This window comes from Glandiceps talaboti, chromosome 18 (assembly GCF_964340395.1).
Source record: "Glandiceps talaboti chromosome 18, keGlaTala1.1, whole genome shotgun sequence".
Taxonomy (NCBI): Eukaryota; Metazoa; Hemichordata; class Enteropneusta; family Spengelidae; genus Glandiceps; species Glandiceps talaboti.
In genome coordinates, this window is record NC_135566.1 from 15,161,571 (window position 1) to 15,182,520 (window position 20,950).

Below are 20,950 nucleotides of genomic sequence, written 5' to 3' on the forward strand. Positions count from 1 at the left end.
TTCAGTTTTCACCACAACAGACTCAAATATATCTGAGTTTTGAGATATTAACATCCGTTCATTTCATCACCGATCGGTGAATGTGGAGGCAAAAAACCAGACACAGTTTGCACACACTGTATAGTAAACATACAACATGATATGACACCATACTTCGAAAGTGTGAACACGATAGGGACATTTACCATGATTACACCCGAATGGAAGGAAACGGTTTTCTTACCCTCTCTCGGTCCCTGTCTCCCGATCTATCCATATTGATTCTCCTAAATGATATCCATGGATAACTGGATATAATCCGTGAGGGAATTCCACATTAATAAGTTTAAAATTCAAGCTTGAAAACTACGAAACGGTAAATCCGTATGCGAACGCGGCGCCATTTTGTTTTCAGGTAGGAGTCGAGAGAGGGGGATAGCTCATCCGACCGTCTTCCCACCGGGAAATTGATAATTTAATTTAATTACACAAATGAATACGTAATTGTTCAAAAAACTCAAACTATATCAAATTTAGAAGCATAAGTGAATTATTCTACTCAAAATAAAAAGCATGCGATTTTATGGCTTACTATTTCGCTGTAGCTTTTCAGGCTTGATTTAGGGTGAGCAGTGAAAGATAGAACAGCCTGCTAGGCGAAGCCTTGGTGGAATGCAAGGGGGCGTGGTTTTAGTTTTGGTCTATTGTGATAATTGTTTTGATTGATGTCAAAGGATTACAAATTCAGCAATGACCAGTATAGTACTTTGCATTGTTTGCCGACGGTATTGCACATGAAGCACTCCTGATCGAAATGCTCTTGGTGTGGATTTTTTACACAAAGAGGGCGCTAGTACCTGGACCTGGTGAACAGAATCCTATATAAACAAATGCTAGCTGGCGATAAATCCTCCTTTTTAAAAAAAACAACAAACAAAAACAAAACAAAACTAAAAAATGTTCCATAAAAACATTTGATAAGTGTTGGTACAATATCTATCAAAAGCTAGCAGTGAAACTGTCACATCGTGATGTTGAAAATGGGATAGGTGACATTCCAAAATGTTTGATCAAGTTGCGAGGATGGCTAGAAAATTTATATTTACAAAGGCCTCCAACACATCTTTATGATGTTCTACAAAAGACAATTGATATGAAGTTCATGGACAATCATGAATCCATAACATAAATCCATAACTGTCTTCAACATACTCTGAGGGATACTTCTCATATGATGTTGCCATATGGCTGGCAAATGGGGTAAAATATTTTGGATATTTGATTCATAAAACAACTTTACTATGTTTTCCAACTTGAAAAAAAACAACCCAATGTGAAACATTGTCCACATCCACACAGCAATAAATAGTCTGAGACATATGCCACGTTGGGGGCGCCCGCACACAATGACCTGAGTTAAACAGAGCATTGTCACTGAAGGTGTTACGACATAACTTTAATCTTATCTTAGTCTAATTATTAAATTGTAAAAATCTAAATTATGTATAAAAAGTTTGTTACTGTGTTAACAATAACACACATTTTACTCTTTTTTTTGCAATTTGTTGAGCTGCAAACAAGGACTTGGTATATAAAGTTTTGCACCATTTTCACCAAGTAGACAATGTAGTAGAGTTAGTTTTATTAATTAAACATCCAAAATAAACAGTCTATTGTCATCCATATGGCCACTTTAACAATAATTCATATGGTACTGTTTGATTTTACAAAACTCTATCATTCACAGTCTTAAGGTTACGCCATGACGGGGCGCCCTCACACATTGGTCAACCCCTCTCATGTCGGGAGAGGAGAGCAGTGAGGGCACCCTGTCATGGCATATCTTACAGTCTATCATTCATACCATGTTTCATTTTTGAGAAAATACACACATACTCCAAAGATCTTTATTCTCCAAAATTATGTTTTATTTTTCAAAAGAGCTGAAAATCTTTTCTAAAATCTTGTCCCTAGTTTATACATTGACTGTGTGTGAGTACATACATTTGATTCTATAAAACACTGATAAACTTCTCAATACCAAGAAGTGTCTCTCAGGATGAAACTTCCAAATATATTGAACAATTTACTAATTGACCTTGAAGATGAAGGTCAATGTCAAAGTATCCATCTTGAAAGCCAACCTCTATAAATATTGGTGCAGACAATTGAATTGTGTCTTTATACCTGTGCCAGGTTTGGTTGAAATCAGTTGGCGCATGCCAGAGATATGAGGGTGAACACACAGACAGACAGACAGACGCACAGACTGAACCCAATATAATAGCCAAACCCAAGTTTCTTTTGAGTTTTACATTGGCCTTGGCAAAAGAATTGTTTGCAAACTGGCATATGGGCAGAATTGTCATATGTCATAATCTTGATATAACAAAATGCTTATGTGGTAAACTTTTCATATGGGTAAGATTTCAAATAAAACAAGCTTTATTCACTTTGTAATTAACATATTTACGTTACTTTTGAAAATAATCTCAATCTGTTAGACTCATTCTTCTTTCTACATTTGGAAAACTATTAATTTACTCATCATGTACTAAATTCAGATTTCACAGATTAGTTTGATTGTTGTGTGCTCCATTTTAGGACAGCTTGCATTTCTAGAAGTTCCACACAGCTGGGATGATTTGGTCCATAATGTATGGTGAAAATATCTAGAGCCCTGTTAGTTATTGTCAACGCTTCTTCCTCTTCATGGCTATAAAAAAGACAGTATATATTCTCTGTTAGCTCACAACTTGATTATATAGAATGCTCCTTAAACCCTTCAAAATACACATTATAGTACACAAAAATGGAAACTCTGATTGATACTAATATTGTGCATTCATGGAGATGGTTTATCATGACAGTTAGTAGTACTGAAAAATGTCAGTCGAGATTATCAAACCCATCAACCTGAACATGTTACAGGAAAAGTGTTATTTGTAAATAGTGAGAATCCTTGATACAAGAACTATATCATACTATTCTACCAACCTGATGAAAGTATTTAAGGATGTGTCTAGTTTCAATTTGATCAGACACACAAATTCTAATTTTGAGTCAAAACATGTTTTATATCCAATTTCATTTCATTACTTTATCCCCTCCAGGTCGAATGCATAGACCTGTAACCATGACAACCATACTGTATGAAATCTACTCACCTGTTGAACAAAATCTGAGCTAATTTAGTGAGTTCATTGGCCAACTCAATGCTGTCTTTACCATATGTAATTTCCACTGTCTCGATACTCAACTTGAGGTATTTGATGGCCTTCTTGTTATTACCTGTATGCAATGAACATAGTCAGAAATTATATCATATCTGCAATGACTATCAAGTATGAACTGTAAATATCAAGAACAAGAAATGAACTAGTCTGTAAGGTACGCTGTGATGGGGCGCCCTCATACATCAGAGGCCGGTGAGGGCAGAATGACATGACATATCTTACAGTCTAGAAATGAACATACTGGTACAGCATACAAATACATACGTACAGAATAGTTATGTGTCTGACAAAAGTATGTTTTGAATCATTACCCAAAATAAATGAATGAACATGAAATAATACATGCTCAAAACTTTGCATCTAATGCAAGAAGTTTGACTAATTAACATTAACTTATGTTAATTATATTCACTAACATTTTTATTTATTCAGATTTAATGATAATGACTTAACTATTCATCTGCCTTGCATCTTGGAACAAAAGTAAGGCTGGGTTTGTCTAAACAGTATTTCTCATATTATGCCACGAAGTCATTTTTACCAAACCTGCAGCATGTGACCTCTCTAAGATCATGGGTTCTCAAAATTGTCAAATCTGGCATACAAAAGAACTGTTGTAGTCAGGGGTGAAGCATCATGGGTAAATTCACTGACAGGAGCTTAACAGTTGGTGTCAACATTGTTAGGTAAGGTTTCAAAAGGTATGAAGCTCTGTACATTGTTTACTTACCCATGATTCCTCAACCCCTTCATATAAAACAGCTTTTCTGAGCAAGAGTTGACAATATTTCTAGTTTCGATTTCAAAGAGGTGGCATAAAGTATGGTCAGTAGAAATGGGTTTTCATGGGTTTGTCAGCATATATATTGACAAAGATGAGTTAGAATAAATTAGTTTATTTCTGTAAATCAAATAAGATCAGCAGCATAGATATACAAATAAAGGCTGGTACAAATTGTTGAATTACTTGTATAACCCATAAAGTCAAAGACTTGGAAACAGCCCCACTTTCGCGCTCTTTTAGAAATACCAGTTTAAATCAGAAATTACAGACATGCACAAGAGTTTAATGAATATAGCACAAGTCTGCATATCAACTGATACAGAAATTAACAGTGTACAAAAAAAAACAATTTCGTTCTCACCCAGTGTCACATAACATCTAGCCAAACAGTCCTGAGTCTCTGCTAACTGTTGGTGGTGTCTGTACAAGATAGTTTGTTGTACCTCGTAACATTCATGAAGTATGGCCAGGCTATCTGCAATCAAACAGATAGAAGACATTGAATTTCATATATACAGGTTCTTACTTCAGTAACAATCATGCACCTATATCCCTAACATCTTTTCCACAAATCATTTGTAAAAATTTCATCCAGACATTATAATATTGTCAAATCAGTGAAATAGGTGGATTTCATATCAGTCCATCTACTGACATTCAGTGAGGTCAGAGGTCAGAGGTCAGAGGTCAGAAGTCTGAGTATGTGCAGCAATGACTCATGTTGTTACCTATCTTTATCAGTAGCGGTATGACATTCATTGAGGTCAGAGGTCAGAGTACTTGCAGTATCAGTCTGTCATGTTGTTATCCAGTGGGATAAGTGTTATGTCTGGTATAAGGTATAACTGAACCATTGTACTATGCAATATTAACAACAGCACTTGAATCTGCACTAACTGTAACTGGGTTATTAGTTTCTGAATCAGACAACCAAAAATATATTCAATGAAAATTGTTCAAATACCAATAATGAGACATTGTATATGTCAATTAGAGGTCTATTTTATCTATAAGTAGTATTACCTCGGTAGTAATAAGTTAAAAATGTGATTCATTGGGCTGCTGATTTTTGGTGCGGACCCGAAAATCAGTTTGATTGGATATGTAGTAGCATATTATGTGTACAGCTACACAAATGTTTACTCACAGATGATTCAATATTGTTCATGGTGTACGATATGTACAAGTTAATCACTGTATCTAACAAAACAGTTTTAAAAACATTTCACTGAGTTGCAGCTAGTGCAGCTTTAACAGTGTTATGCTAATGTCTGACTACCCAAGTACTACAGAGTGGGGGATATATGGTAGGATATACACTGTTCCACTACACAACACATACAGTGTTGTCAATAAGTTTCTGATTCTGAGTTAGAAACATTGATACAATATAGAAGAATTCAGGCACATTTTACCTCTGTACAACCCACGCTCTCAGTTAAAAAATGTGGACTTTTAATCACAGAAATCCTGTCAATATTTTGTTTTAATGTGTTGCATAAACTTTTCTAATAAGGAAAAACAAGTGGCATATAAGTTCAAGTAAGCCAGTCAAATTGGTGACCACCTTAGTTCCTGAGGCGCAGTGTGCCAAGATACATTTTACAGAACAGTGCCCTCTATAGTCCAATTTGTGTACATGTTCCAATCATATTCAGGATATTTGATATGAATGTTTTATTCACTCAAATGTAAATTCATAATGTAACTCGTCTGAATCAGGAAACTGATGTAATTTAACACTTCAATGAAGCTATAAAGGTGTATACTTGTTGGGATTGTTATTGTTGGTACTCCGATGTTGCTGGGCAGGTTTTTATCAATTTTTATGGTATTAATGTTTGGTTCTTTGTGAAAGTCACACACACACACACACACACACACACACACACACACACACACACTACAGAATTCTCAGTACCTGCAATAGTATTTTACCTCATGCTAGAGGGTCAAAATAGAACAAGAAGGTTGACTTATTCTCACATGCTCCTATAAGTAATGCATGCAAATTAGTGCAGAGAGTGGAAGTTATGGTGTTGACCAGGAAATTGAATGTTCATTCTTTTTTTTAATGATGCACCTAGGCAGTAATATTCTATTTCAGGTACCAAGAATAGAGGATTCACCTTGAACTTGATCCAGTTCCAATAATTCGACGGCCTGAAGGAACAGTTTCCTGGATTGGTCTGCCAGCTGTGAAGTTTAGGGAAGGAAGCTATTATTTTACTATACTTCTCCACATTAGAAACTAAAAGTTATAAATTCATGTAATTTTCTAACACCATTAAATCTTACTGTTGGTATGATACATATGATAACTCTCAATTTGACAAAATATAGTTTTCATGGCATTGTTGAAGGTTAAGGTCAACTCATGGGGATAAATATGATAATATAGGTATAGACCACTGGCATAGACCTTGTACTTTGGATGCCTATGTGGACTCTATACCAGGTGGAGGTGTAAATCATAACGATACCGTATAGGTACTAGACTGTAGACACTGAGTCTCCAGGTATCATAAATAGTGCCTGAGTTATTGTGCAAATAATATATTCCAATGACAAATATGGTCATATTTGAGAAATGAACTGATTAGCATATCATTATGGCTATATAGTTTATCACCTTTGTGCAGGGTTTGAATGAAAATGTCATGGGCATGTAAGAGACACTGTGGTAATGTACTGATAAAAAGAAAATTGAAAATGAATGGATGGACTAATGGGAACAATTGCCCAGTTTCCTCCCATAGTGCTAAGAGGCTCAATAAACAAATGGAGAAATTTACCTTGTAAGCTTGTACAAGATTTTTTTGACGCTTACAATTAGGATTAACACAGTGTCCATGTGTTTCTGCAGACCTGTCTGGAACTACAGCACTGCCACACTTGTTACACATGAAAGCATCTCTCTTGTTACCATAGTGATTTCCTAGTTCTGAATCAATCTCACATGCAGTGCAATGACAATCAAAGAAGTACTGCTCTCGTAGACTTCTCTGTCGTTCATCTTTAGACATATGTTTGACATGTGGACCTGAAAATACAAGTCATAGAGAGGTTAAAGGTCAGAAGTCATCATTCTGAGAATCAGGATAAGATATAGTTGTACACCTCTTAGAATGTATTTGAGGATAGTGTATGACCACAGTAAAAGTACCTCCTATCAGAGTTCATTTGATGTGTATTCTCTAAGAAAATTCTTTGATAGTATTGCATGTAAACAATAGAACACATCACCAATTAGAGCAGAGATGTTGGAGAGAGAATTCTCCAAAATGTCTATGATTAGAGAGATAGTAATGTACAGGGGTACTCCAACAGGATTATGGGAGAATTCTCTGTGTCTATCTCAAAAGGTAAGTTACCACCACTGGTACTCCCACAGGATTATAAGAGAATTCTCTGTGTCTATGTCAAAAGGTAAGTTACCACCACTGGTACTCCCACAGGATTATGGGAGAATTCTCTGTGTCTATCTCAAAAGGTAAGTTACCACCACTGGTACTCCCACAGGATTATAAGAGAATTCTCTGTGTCTATGTCAAAAGGTAAGTTACCACCACTGGTACTCCCACAGGATTATGGGAAATTCTCTGTGTCTAAGTTAAAAGGTATGACACCACCTATCAGATATGGTAAATTCCCCCAAAGGCCTATGGGAGAACTCTCCGTGTCTTCTGTGTCTAATTCTCTGTGTCTATGTCAAAAGGTATAACACCACCAATCAGATATGGTAAATTCTCCCAAAGGCCTATGGGAGAATAATCTGAATCCTTCTTCAGTAAATGTTCTTTCATTTCAATGATTTAAACAAATGCTAGTAAAATAAATTCCACTTTAGAATCATTTTCCATACAACTATAGCTATACTGAATGCTTACCATAACAATGTAGTATTTCTTGGCCTTTGTTTATCTTTCGTGTTGCTCTGATGGTCAGTTGGTTACCACGGTAGCTGTTGGCGACAAGTCAAATACATGTATTAGAAAGATGACAGTGTTCATTCTACGTCTTCCAACATTCTTTCCTCCTAAGTCATTGATACCAACACTTACTATATCGTACCATGTTAATCTGCTGTAATCAAATTAGGCACCATCAACTAAATTCTTTGTTTGCCACCCGCATGCAGGTAGGTTTGTCAGTAGATTTACAAAAAACAAACACATTTCGTTTTGCTCACAATTTCCACACAAGGCTGTATTTTATACTATTGTAAATGGAAAGACCATTCAAATATCTTCAGAATATCTACACATATTTCTAAATAGTTATTTAAGACAATCAAACTTTGGACTTATATATTTACATTTCACCAGTCTAGTAGATTTAGGTCCAAACAAAAAATTAATCAACAGAAAATTTACATAACATGCTATCAGTGTGTTTTTTTCAGTGTTTTTTTCTCGGTCTGCCTGGTAGGTTTTGGGGAAATTCAAGGACAGCAAACAAAGTATTTAACTGATGGAGCCTTATAATGAATTATCAAAGTTTTTGTATCGTTTCAAACTTCACTTCAGTCCTTGGAAATTCTGAGGTGAATTTCCATGTATGATAAGCATCCCAAGAAACTTTAGAACGTTGTAAGCCTGGACATGCAATCAACCCTGAAAACATCAAAGTTATGTTATGTGAGGACCATGGAGTAACAGGAACCATCAAGACCAAACAGCAACACCTGTCCCTAAAAAAGGACATGATTATGGAAATGTGGGTAGAGTACAGCGCCCTCATTGTTCACTAGACAACTTTACATACACGTATTAGATCATAGACAGTGCTATATTAGACTGTGTTCATTAACTACAGATGATGAAGGCCAAGTGACTTTGCCAAAACATACAAAGATAAAGATTTCACATCCCAACTTTGGAACTACTACAGAATAGTATATGTATATTGTATTCAACCAAATAATTAAATAAATATTAAACAGTCGGTTCTGTAATCTGCATGATACACTGTTGTACACTGTGACATGCCTCTAATCACGAGTTAACCACAGGGGACAGGAGGGATTAAAACAGGTTATTTATTATTTCCTGGATTTCTAACATAATTTCCATTAGTCTCACCAGTAGTTATTTTTTTTAAAACTGGGAGGGAAATGTGTTAATTGTTCAAATAGCCTGTAAGTTTGTTCTAGGAAAAGTTGTGAACTAATTAATGTAAAGTTGATAAGCGCTGATAAGGCAATGACAACAGTGGCTAGGAAATCAGAGGAAATGATAGTTATGATGGTGATATTTTTAAAAATCTATTTGAAATGTAGAGAAAAAACAAGAAAATACTATTAGAAATTTGGGAAATATCATGCAAAAAAAATTGTTTATCCTGTCTGACCCCTGTGGTTAAAGGGGACCACCACTCCAGCAAATAGAGACATTTTCATAAACTATGGGTTTCAGAGAGTCATTTCATGATTTTATATCACCTACAATTACTTGTGATTTCAGAGAAACATCAAGTTGATCTTATGCCTTTATAGAACCCATAGTTTCTGAAAATGTCTCTATTTCCTTGAGTGGTATATCCTTGACTCGTTAATAGTCTGTGATCTTCCTGAGTTAACGTGTTAGCTAAAACTGATTGCAATCAACCACACTCAAATATGTGATTATTTGATGTGTTTGCATTCCTGGTTATGATTAATTAGATTGTAGTCATAAAGCCAAAATCAAACTGATATGTGGAACGGCAAGTTACAGAGATTACTAGAGTCAAGCATAGACAGTGGACCCCTCCACTGTCCATGAGTCAAACAAGTGCATGATTTGCTTGTTATAACATGAATCAGGTAGAGAAACGGACATACACCAACATAGAGCCGAGCTAAAACAATAAATAAATGATCACTGACAGCTAGGCAGAAAAAATTTGATTTTATTCACCTTCCAAACTGTGTGCCATTGCCACACATCACTACAACACGTATATGTACATAAAAAACACCAACTTAGGGTGTACTCAGAATGCATTGGATTTCCCACCCATGTGGGTAAGCGCCCTCAACATAAAGAACCACATAACTTTTGTTTACTACATTTGCAAATATATCACCGAGACATCTCGACCCAGATCATATTTGATGACAATTTACAATTTAACTGAGGAGTGTACGGTTAATGAACTCTTTTACCTGCATGTTATCAACTTTCATGTTAATTTGAAATAACAGAGATGTATCTTAATAGCATAAGTTTAGAACGTTAATGATAAGATGTTCATTCTTGAAATCGCATGATGCAGGGTTGTTGAAAATAACTTTTTTTGGTCCCCTACGCATAGAGCAATGCAGATAGGCTACAATCAGCCTCACCTGTGTGTTCCCCTTTAATCGATTTTATAGAGCTGATTTGAAATTTGATTAATCTATCAATGTACCATACACAACAATCTTCAAATCACGGTTATATCTAGCCAGCCTAATTATGGTAATTGCTTGGATTTGTTCTGTTTTTACTGGGATGTAAATATCATATTCTTATTTCTGTGTAGATGATTCCAAGCCTAGAGAAGAGGCCATTTAAGACTGCAAACAGGAAATTGAGAATACAGTGCCCTCGCTCAAATTGGGGGTATCATCACTGCATAGTACCGTTTCTTAAGGGCTTTGTCTCTTGGTATTCTGTAGCAAGTGTAAATCAGGGATGTTTTTTATATTGTTCAGACATCGAGGAAAGCAGCAGTGCTCTATGATTAACTGAGTAACCTATACCATGTATACCCCATAGTACACACAGACAGGAAGCAGAGTGCCACCATGACAAATCTTGGAAAGGCCTATTGTCATTACCACATTGTAACTACCAGTATCCGACCATTAAAGGTCTACTTTTCAATCCTGGGTTAATGTCTCACCATTTCAAATGTGTATCAAGCCAACATTTTCACAAATACAGTCCCCAAAATGCAACCAATTTCAAAAGTACAGTGTCGGATTCTTTCCTGTATATTTATTATACCATTGGCCAACATCAAGAGATCAAAATCTGTAAAACTCTCTAAAAATGATAGTTTCATTGGTGCATGTTTAGATCTTGTTCTTCCAGTAGATTGTTTCTATTTGCTCAACAGAGGGCGCCCTACACTTACCTTGCAATGACATTAGGATCACAGGAATGGTTCATCAAACTGGCAGTAGGATACACAGCACTGGCCACCCTAACTTGGTTAGTAGTCTCAACATGTACTTCATGAAGCTCACTAAGTCTCTCTGGATTCTTCTCCTGTACAGTTTGCATTGCAGTGATAGCATGAACATTGCAGCGAAGTTGCAGCATATGATGCAGCAGTAAATCACCAACCTGCATCTCTTCAGCAGTCAATGGTTTATCAAAAAAATCACTTTCTTCAAGTAATTTCAAAGTCTCTAGGTTTGACAACCTGTCATCTGTTTTCTTTATATTTTCAGATCCTGCGTATGCTTTTTCATTTAACGCATTATGTTGGCCGTCACCCTCAGTTTTACATTGTTGATTTATGTCATCATCTGCTTCTGCACTCACATTGTGGTTATGCTGGAGATATTTTGTGACAAGCTTTGAGAGTAATATCGCAGTCTGAAAATAAAACACAAAATCTGAAATCAAGTTTGTGTAAGTTATAAACAGAACAAAGCCTGATCCTCCAAGTATGGAGCTGACATACTTCAAACTTCATGGATGTCTCAGTAATGGAATTTCTATACTCACAGAGTCAAAATAAAAAATTCTTGGAAGCAAATCCCAAATTTTTGCCAACGTTTCATCAGCACCATCAGAGGTGTACCACAATGGGTTATTGTCACATGTCTCTTCCAAGACATGTGACAATAGCCCATTGTAGTACATCCTTTGACAATGTGATGCTGATGAGACGTCAGTGAAAATTTACGATTTGCTTCCATGCATTATTTTGACTCTGTGAGTACAAATTCCATTACCAAGTATGAACCTAGTCTCTACGAATATTCATTCTCACTTCATGCATGTCGCTGTGGTAACCTGGTATGCATAATGTCTCTGTATGTAAAAATATGTACTGTACTTATTCATGGAGGGGCTATATATGAAGACAGAACCTTTAGTCATATATGTATGTAGTGTATGTTTCGAACAGCTACTATCTTTATTCATACTACCAATATGTCTCTAGAGGGCGTGCTACAGAATCAATGTATATGTATATCAAGATCATGACAGCTGGTTCATTGCAATTTTATGGGCAGAATTCAAGACTTTCTATGTTTCGGAGTTACAAGACTTCATTATGATACTGTTACAAACACAGCATATACTCTTTTCATTATTATAAAATATCTTTATTCGGGGTAAAACTGAATAAGCATTACAAACCACGCAAAGTGTTAAAGGGTCGGCTTTTATCCAGACAATGAAGGAGGATGTCGTTATCAATTGTATCGAATGCTGCTGATAAGTCTAAGATAGTGAGAATGGTAATTTTGCCAGAGTCCAAGGAAGTCAGAATGTCATTTACTATTTTTGGGAGAGCAGTTTCAGTACTGTGGTGTGGTTTGTAAGCAAACTGAAGAGGGTTCAAGAGACTGTGTGAAGTGAGCTGATCATTTAATTGTTGTTTCAAGTACTTTCGACAGAAATGAAAGGTTAGAGACAGGACAAAAGTTTTTAAGTTGATTTGGGTCAAGTGATGTTTTTTTTCAGGAGTGGTTTAACGAGAGCAGTTTTGAAGATAAAGGGGAATGTAACAGATGAAAGGGAATGACTGATAACTTGTAATAAACAAATCAATTTTATTGCTTACCATGGTAAAATAGAAGACATCTTCATCGGACTGTTTGTCAGAGTGTGTCATCAAATGATAAACACTTTCATAATCTCCTTGGTATACATCAGAACTGTCACAACCCTGTATCCAAGCAGGGTTTTCATCATGCCGCAATTTTTCATAATTGCAAATGATGTGGTGTCCAGCTTTTAGCACAATCCTAAGACTAATCAGGCCAAATGTGTCTACCTGCAAAGAAAATGACAAAAGTTTGACTGGAGATTTCATAAAATATGTCAATTTTACACAAACACTGATGCAGTCATTTCAGCGTACGATATTTGATGGTGAGTCTCAGATCACAGACACTACACAAAAAGGACGCATCTCTGCTGGCATTTCTTTGAAGTATCATCTGCCCTTTTACACCTTGCTAGAAATTGGATTATCAAACCTGATAGATTCTGCTTATAAGGACAGACAATTTCTTACTTGTCTGTGCAATAAGTAATGTGCAAAGGTCAAATACATGATATTAACCACAGACTACAAATTTCAAACACTTTAGGATTATTTGAAGCCTTCACCTAAACTTCATTAGATTACTTGGGGTTTCATTACAGCATAGTAACAGAAATAAACTGTAAAGATTTCACGAACATGAAAATGATGATTTTTACCCTAAATATTGTGATTTCAAGTGATTCAATTTGTTATAATTATAGAAATGATTTGTAAAAGTCAAAATAAAACTTCAAAGATAAATTTGGGCCTTGAGTATTGTAATTTCAACACTGATAATGGGAAATTGTTATGTAAAAATCTTCCATCTTTTTTTTTCAAACAGCTGCACCTTTATTTCAGTTTTACAAAAAAAAATGAACATCGAGCAAGAATATACTTTACATGTTTCAGTATTGACCATAGAGAGCACTCTAACCAGTGACAAGATTTCCAACTAACTTCTTGACAAGCATCACTGCAGTATCTGACATCACAGCATTGTGGGCACCTGGAAGGTGAAAGTCAACAAAAAAAACCAATTACATTTTTTTTGTAAATGTGTTCTTGGAAATATTTATATTAAAACATTTTTTTTAGATATATCCTCATGACATACTGACTATCAGCTGTCACACATTCTCCATTCCTTACCCTGAAAACACCTTTATAGAGAGAAAACTGAATTGAACACATCATGAGCTGTTTGGAGTTTAATACTTACGGTATAGGAGTAAGAGTGGTAGGTTTTATACATTGATAACAATGGGAATCATAATGTGTTGGTAGTAGTACGGCTACATATGGGTCTTCTTGTACTACAACATCACCAACCTGGAGTTCTTCACTTGTCTGAAATATCAAATATCATAATTATTATTACATAATGTACCTGAGATTACTAGCACCAGTTCATGTTCATACTAGTGGTATTTTCCCTGTAATACAATACTGAAAACATACCTGCATATCTGCATGCAAATGATATGCAAATGAGGACACAGTGGTTCGTTCTACACAAAAGCATGTGAGATCTTGCATAGTGTCATTTTAATGGAAATCTGCCATTTCAGATAAATATATGTAATACTAACAGAACCCCATGCCGTGTGAGTTCCAGTGTGGACACCCAGAGGTATTTGCACTTATGCTTGCAGTGTTTTCTGCTGCACTTTCACTCGCTATGCTTGTGAAAGTACTGCCTCAGAGAACACTAAAAGCATTCATGCAAAAATCATTTCAGTTGCAGTTAGAGCAGTAAACCTGAAACAAATCATACTAAGTACTTACAAATAGATGTCTACCATATTCCTCATTGTAACTCAACACCACACAGTCAATAGCATTAGCTACAATTGTTGATGATTCAAATTTGTCTGTTGTCTCTGTACCTCCTTTCTTAGGTTTTTCAGCACCTTGAACTTGCTTCCTGTAAAGTACAGCATTCACTGTTATATTCCTGATTACAACCAATGCTTTCTATCCATACCACTAAGAATTCTAAATGTGAATTTATTAGATAGAACAGTGAGCAAAGTCCAAACGTACTTGGTAGTTCTCAAAGTGGTCATATGGATGAGGATTGGGTATTTATTTTGAACTTCAAAGTCATAAAACAATTTTATCATGGTTTCCTACTTGAAAAATCGATGTGAAACAACATAGACCAAGTCTGTGTTTGTAACTCAAAACTGTGCAAAAAGCAAAAAAAATGTGTGAAAACCTTTTTCAATAATGTAGATATCTCATTCTCAGACACAGGCAATACATGCAAGGGATTTTTCAAAATATGATAAGGATGAATTTGCTAGGGAAATTGAGAGAGAATCCTGGGATGGTGTCTTGAATTGCCAGGATGTTAATGACTGACGTATAACTATTTCTGTACACGGTTTCTCTAAGTTGCTTCAAAGTATGCCCCACTGAAATCCATGCAACATTTCTCAACAACACAGCCTACAAATTAGCGATGTTTGTCCATGACATTTTGTTCTGTTCTGTAATCAAATTTTTTGTACATGGAATAAATCATTATTATTATTATTATTGTATGTACCATAACAAATATTTTACATATTTATTAATCTTTTGCAATGTATTGAGTTACAAACGCACACTTGGTCTAGGTTTTGTTTCATGTTTATTTTTTCAAGTAGGAAACCATGATAAAATTGTTTTATAAATTAAAAACTTTATTATTGTTTTAATAAAAGCAATGCAATGAAATAAAATACTGCAGGTGTCTTTGTTCAGAATTATTATTGTTTATACTTTGATAAGTTATCGATACTTAGAACATTGTATGTCTTTGCATGAAACTCATCTCATTCCTGTTTACCATGAGCAAGCAAACACATCAGTGTTTTTTTGTGGGTTGTACTCTCTCTACATTTGGGATTCATCCAGGCTTTTTTAGATTCATCATATAAATATTCAAATACAAGCAGAGATTACTTTTTATACAAAGGATTTGTTTGGTGCTTTGCTTGGTACTCCTGTTTGTATAACTACACAAACTGACTGTAAAAACAGACTAAGTATACAAAAGACACCACAGTACCTTGTATTCTGACATCTTGACATAAGTTTATCAAGTTCCTTTGTACTTGATGATGCTGTGAGGAAGAAAATAAAGATTATCTCTGTATGAGTACTTGGTTTCTAGAAAGTCTGTATAGTAAATTATACCCTAAATATAGACTACGCCCACACACACACACACACACACACACACACACACACACACACACACACACACTACATACATACATGCATACATACATACATACATACATACATACATACATACATACATACATACATACATACATACATACATACGTACGTATGTACGTACATACATACATACATACATACATACATACATACATACAATGGTTAGGGCAATGTTTACTTAATATTAATTCTTAAAAAATGAGACAAAAGATGCACAATTCTTACCTTTGGTTGGTTCTTCAGAGTCGGATAACTTACATAATTCCAAAGCTTTCTGAAAAGCTGATCACAAACAACATTGTCAATACACATGTACCACTACAACAAATTTTTCAAGAACTTTTCAGGACTTTCCAGAGACAGGTTGACACTATAGAACATTTCAAGACTTTTGGAGAGTGTATAAACCTTGCATTGTTCTCCAAAGTATAGCAAATCTAGACCTTGAACTCATGAACTAAATACAAGAGTATCTTTCAAATTGCTTATAATCCGCCGTGTGATACTTTTCTCTTCTTCATTTTTCATGTCTTTTATTCCTTTTCTAAGTATCAAACTCCCCCAGGCAGTTTGAGTAAGGTTAAGGGCTGTTTCACCCCTACTAATCCATGCCAGGGATTATAATTGTGAGTGCCTGGAGCTCTCAGAAAAGCAGGTGCATTATAAATACACATTAATATGATTATCTGGTCAAACTAAAGCTGGATATTTAGATCTTTGATAGCAATCCTAAACTCCAAGTGAAGTGCCTGTGAGCATCTTGAGAGGATGATAAAGATGACGTCTATCTTCTTTTCATTCTTATCCAATCCTCAAAATAACCACATACACAACATCATGTCACACCCCACACCTTGAAACCGGAAAACCAACTATACCATTAGTATAACCCCTTCCACCCCCACCCCTCTCACCCCATCCCCTCACCTTCATGTCTAGAAACAAAGTGTGTAGTGGTTGATTCAGATTTATATTTGGTACGTCCAATCAAAATTTGATAAGCTTATAAGAGAAATATTGACATTGTATGCTCAGGCATTTGTGTTTTAAATTGAAACATTTCTAGTTTAATCAAAATGGCTCATAGTTCACACTGGCAGAAAACAGTTCATGCATACCATTACACTAATTTGTGTCAGTGGCACATCAAATACACTTACACTTACAGTGCACACTGGTAGAAAACAGTTCATGCATACCATTATACTAATTTTATAAGCAAGAAAGTGAATAGAAAGTCGAATGGCCCGGGGATTTTGAATTTTGATTTACCCCATCTGTATCATTTGGGGGGGGGGGGGGGGGGGGGACCAAATTCAAAACCTCCATTTGCATGGATTTTATGCTAGAAAGTGAATAATAATTCATTCTGACCTTCCAGTGCACACTGAATTTCTTCTTCTTGAAGATAACACTGTCCTTTCCTTTGATATAGTTTAGATTGAAGTCTTTCTGGATACCCACAGTTCAAAGCTCTTTCAATATCCGCTCTACAAGACTTTGGGGTGTATAGAAAAAAAATTAACTAGACAAACTCACAAGGGAAAGAGCCTATGTGTTTTTGTAGGTAGGTCAGGATTTTATTTATTTATTTTTTTATTTTTTTTATTTTTGAAAAATATTGGTTTGACCGAAAACCAAACAAAATGTCAGAATACCCCTTCTGTGATAGTTTGTACAGGCAGCACTGGGGAAAGAAAACAGACAATAAAAGATAGACGATTTCCTTGAAAACAAGATGATGAACCCAAAATTTCTTGTATTATTTTAAAAGAACCTGGAATAAACTTTCATATGACAAAGTTTGAAGAGACTTGAAGAACTTTAATTTTCAGGGAAATTTGTCCCTGAGGTGCATATTCTACTTTAACGGAGCACTGGTTCAGGAGTACATGTCATAGGCTATTTCACAAACCTTATACTGTGCTAGGTGGTACAATACTGCTGATCTATTTGCATATGCAAATGATAGTTGTGATTCTGCTTTTTCATCTTTGACCTCTGACCTCAATGATGACTGTGAGTCTTCTTTTTCACTTTTGACCCCTGACCCCGACTTTGCTGTCATTATGCTCTGTTCATAAAACAAATGTATAATCATACTGTGCATACAATTTTCTCAAACAAAATTAGTAATAACACAAAAAAGGAATGAATATTGGCGACACAATACATTTGATTATGTGATGGGAAATATCATTGTTAAAGCATACACACATGCATACATACATACATACATACATACATACATACATACATACATACGCACGCACACACGCACGCACGCACGCACACACACACACACACACATACATACATACATACATACATACATACATACATACATATACATACATACATACATACATACATACATACATACATACATTTGTTTGACACAATGACTTACTCATAATATCGTACACTAGGGACAGTACTGAATCACCTGTGGGTAAACAGATTTGTGTAGCAGTAGTACACATAGTATGGCGCAATAAATCCAATCAAATTGAATTTTTGGGTCCATACCAAAAATCAGCACCCCAATGAATCACAATACAACTTATAGATAAAATAGACCTCTGATTGACATGTACAATGTCTAATTATTGGTATTTTAACAATTTCCAGTGAATATATTGTTGGATGTCTGATCGAATACATAATATCCCAGTTACAGCCAGTGTTTGTTTAATGTTTCAACAGTAAATATTCACTGGATAATGCACTTCTTTTAGTAAAATACTAGAACATCTGATTATCATGTACAGTGGGATAATTTATTATCAAAGATAAACCAGTAACTATTCTGGTATAAATACCACTCTGGTTTCCAGCCTTCCATTTACTGAGATAGACACAAACTAAATCTATTGTTCTTCAATGTGGTAGATTACACAAGTGGGTGATAGTGGTTCCTCTGTTGTGTGAATCTAATCACCCTGTGATCTAGATTGTGTAAACATTGGAAGTCCCAAAACAGTACACTGCACGTTTATGAAACTCTGTCAATAAAACTCTGCAATGCCTCCCTACTGAAACTATCACTAAACCAATGTCCATTCAATAGCTTACCACTGTTGTATGAATATGTTATGACAATAGATTGAGTTTGTGTCTATCTTGGAAAACCGAAGGCTGGATTACCAGAATAATACAATGTACATCTAATTATATACCAATAGAAGACAAAGTCTTCTGACAAAAGTGAAATGTCAAAATCATTTTTAAAAAGTCCACAGTTACAGGTTCATTTTAAATACCTTATTGTAGCATTCTAATGCTTCTTTGAACAATTTCTTCTGAAAATATTTGTTACCAGTCTGTCTCAGATCAGCAGCAGTTTTTTCATCTTTCTTGGTTCCTGCTTTTGAACTAAGATTCTTAAGGAACTCCTCCAAAACTTGTAAAGAGCTATAACATGAAAGTGTTGAATGGTTAATACATGTACACTTTATCAAATTTATACATTCTGACCCCATTCATTTCTTTGGCTTCTAAACATACATGTACTTTGTGGTGGGGGTGGTGGTGGTGGGGGTGGTTGCAGTGTCACAGCAGTGATGATGTTGGTGGCAGTGGCAGTGGTGATGGTGGTTGCAGCAGTGGCAGTGGTGATGGTGGTTGCGGCGATGGCAGTGGTGATGGTGGTGGCAGTGGTGGTGGTGATTGCGATGATGGCAGTGGTGATGGCGGTGGCAGTGGTGATGGTGGTGGCAGTGGTGATGGTGGTGGTGGCAGTGATGGTGATGGTGGTGGTGGTGGTGGTGATGGTCGCATTGGCAGTGATGGTGGCAGTGGTGGTGGTGGCGATGGTGGCAGTGACACCAGTGATGGTGGTGGCAGTGTTAGTGGTGGCAGCAATAGTGGTGCCGGATGTGGCTGTAATGAATTGAAAGTATCACCATCATGTTCACATACACTTTTTTTTTTACCTTTTTAAAGTTTTAACTATTATCATTTGGTTTTGTGAAGAAACATAGAATTAACTGAGGCCAATCAGGCAACCACCACTATCACCACAACCACTGCCACCACCATCACCACTGCCACCGTCGCAATCACCATCACCACTGCCATTGCCGCAACCACCATCACCACCGTCACCACCATCACCACTGCCACTGCTGCAACCACCATCACCACTGCCACCAACATCATCACTGCCACCACCCCCACCACCACCACCACCAATTTACCATCACCATCACTGTCATCGCCAATATAATATTCTCCTTTGTTCGTGACTTCTTCTTTATTATCACAATCACTACAATAAACATTCAAATTAAAACTAAATTCTTGCTGTCATGTGCAATCTTGTGTTGGGTTCTTCACCCCTTATTAGAGGGCTGGCCGATAGGGTGCCACACCACGACCCATGACATCTCCAATAAGTTCTAGCCGGGACTTCAAGAAATTGGGGTACTAGTATATCTTTGTACTGGTTGAATAGGCTTATACCCCTAGGCCTGTTTGCACTATCCAGTAGAACCGACCACAGTCGATTCTTACACACCAATAACCGGATCAATACGTCCGGATCCTGATGCAAGTTCAGTCTACCATAGGCCAATGTCGTCCTACTTGCAAATGGTGTACGGGACGCGATACTGATAATGTCCCTCGACACCAGAAGAGAGAGTCAATGCCAGAATCGAGTCCCGACCCACTCCGTCCGCAAACAGGAGAAAGGCCATCGAGTGAACGTATAAATATGATGACAAACCATACACCCTCCACCCACGTGAAGGGTCTACGGACAAACAGTGCATGTGCACTTAAATGCGATAATATTTTACCTTTCATCAAGACGTCCCTGACATTCAGTAATTCTTTGAACGTTGCTCTTTGCATTCTGGAAATGTTCATAGGCGGGATTCTGACGTGTAGACTTGTAAATTTGCTTCACCACGTCTTGCCAAGGACAAGGGTTGAGTTCACAACTCGGGTCGTGAAACTTGAAATCAAGCGCCAT

At 36.3% G+C, this 20,950-nt stretch overlaps 2 protein-coding genes across 2 annotated transcripts in view; both read right to left on the bottom strand.

The window, feature by feature from the left end:
- LOC144448820 (tetratricopeptide repeat protein 28-like) overlaps window positions 1-360 on the bottom strand; it is an 85,198-nt gene extending 84,838 nt beyond the window's left edge. The window contains exon 1 of the mRNA XM_078139124.1: window positions 224-360. Within this exon, the coding sequence (XP_077995250.1) occupies window positions 224-256 (33 nt within the window). The 5' untranslated portion in view covers window positions 257-360. The remainder of the gene's footprint in view (window positions 1-223) is intronic.
- A 2,193-nt stretch (window positions 361-2,553) lies between these two features.
- On the bottom strand, window positions 2,554-20,950 carry LOC144449732 (protein-lysine N-methyltransferase SMYD4-like). Its single transcript, XM_078140309.1, has 20 exons — window positions 20,775-20,950; window positions 20,164-20,242; window positions 19,751-19,854; window positions 19,236-19,386; window positions 18,024-18,046; window positions 17,888-17,978; window positions 17,347-17,470; window positions 16,198-16,254; window positions 15,797-15,851; window positions 14,527-14,665; window positions 13,961-14,088; window positions 13,642-13,747; window positions 12,772-12,984; window positions 11,104-11,570; window positions 7,890-7,963; window positions 6,795-7,042; window positions 6,129-6,195; window positions 4,347-4,474; window positions 3,147-3,256; window positions 2,554-2,695 (listed from the first exon to the last, which is right to left on the bottom strand). Exons 1-20 carry the CDS (start codon window positions 20,948-20,950, stop codon window positions 2,554-2,556), a joined length of 2,682 nt encoding a protein of 893 aa, XP_077996435.1.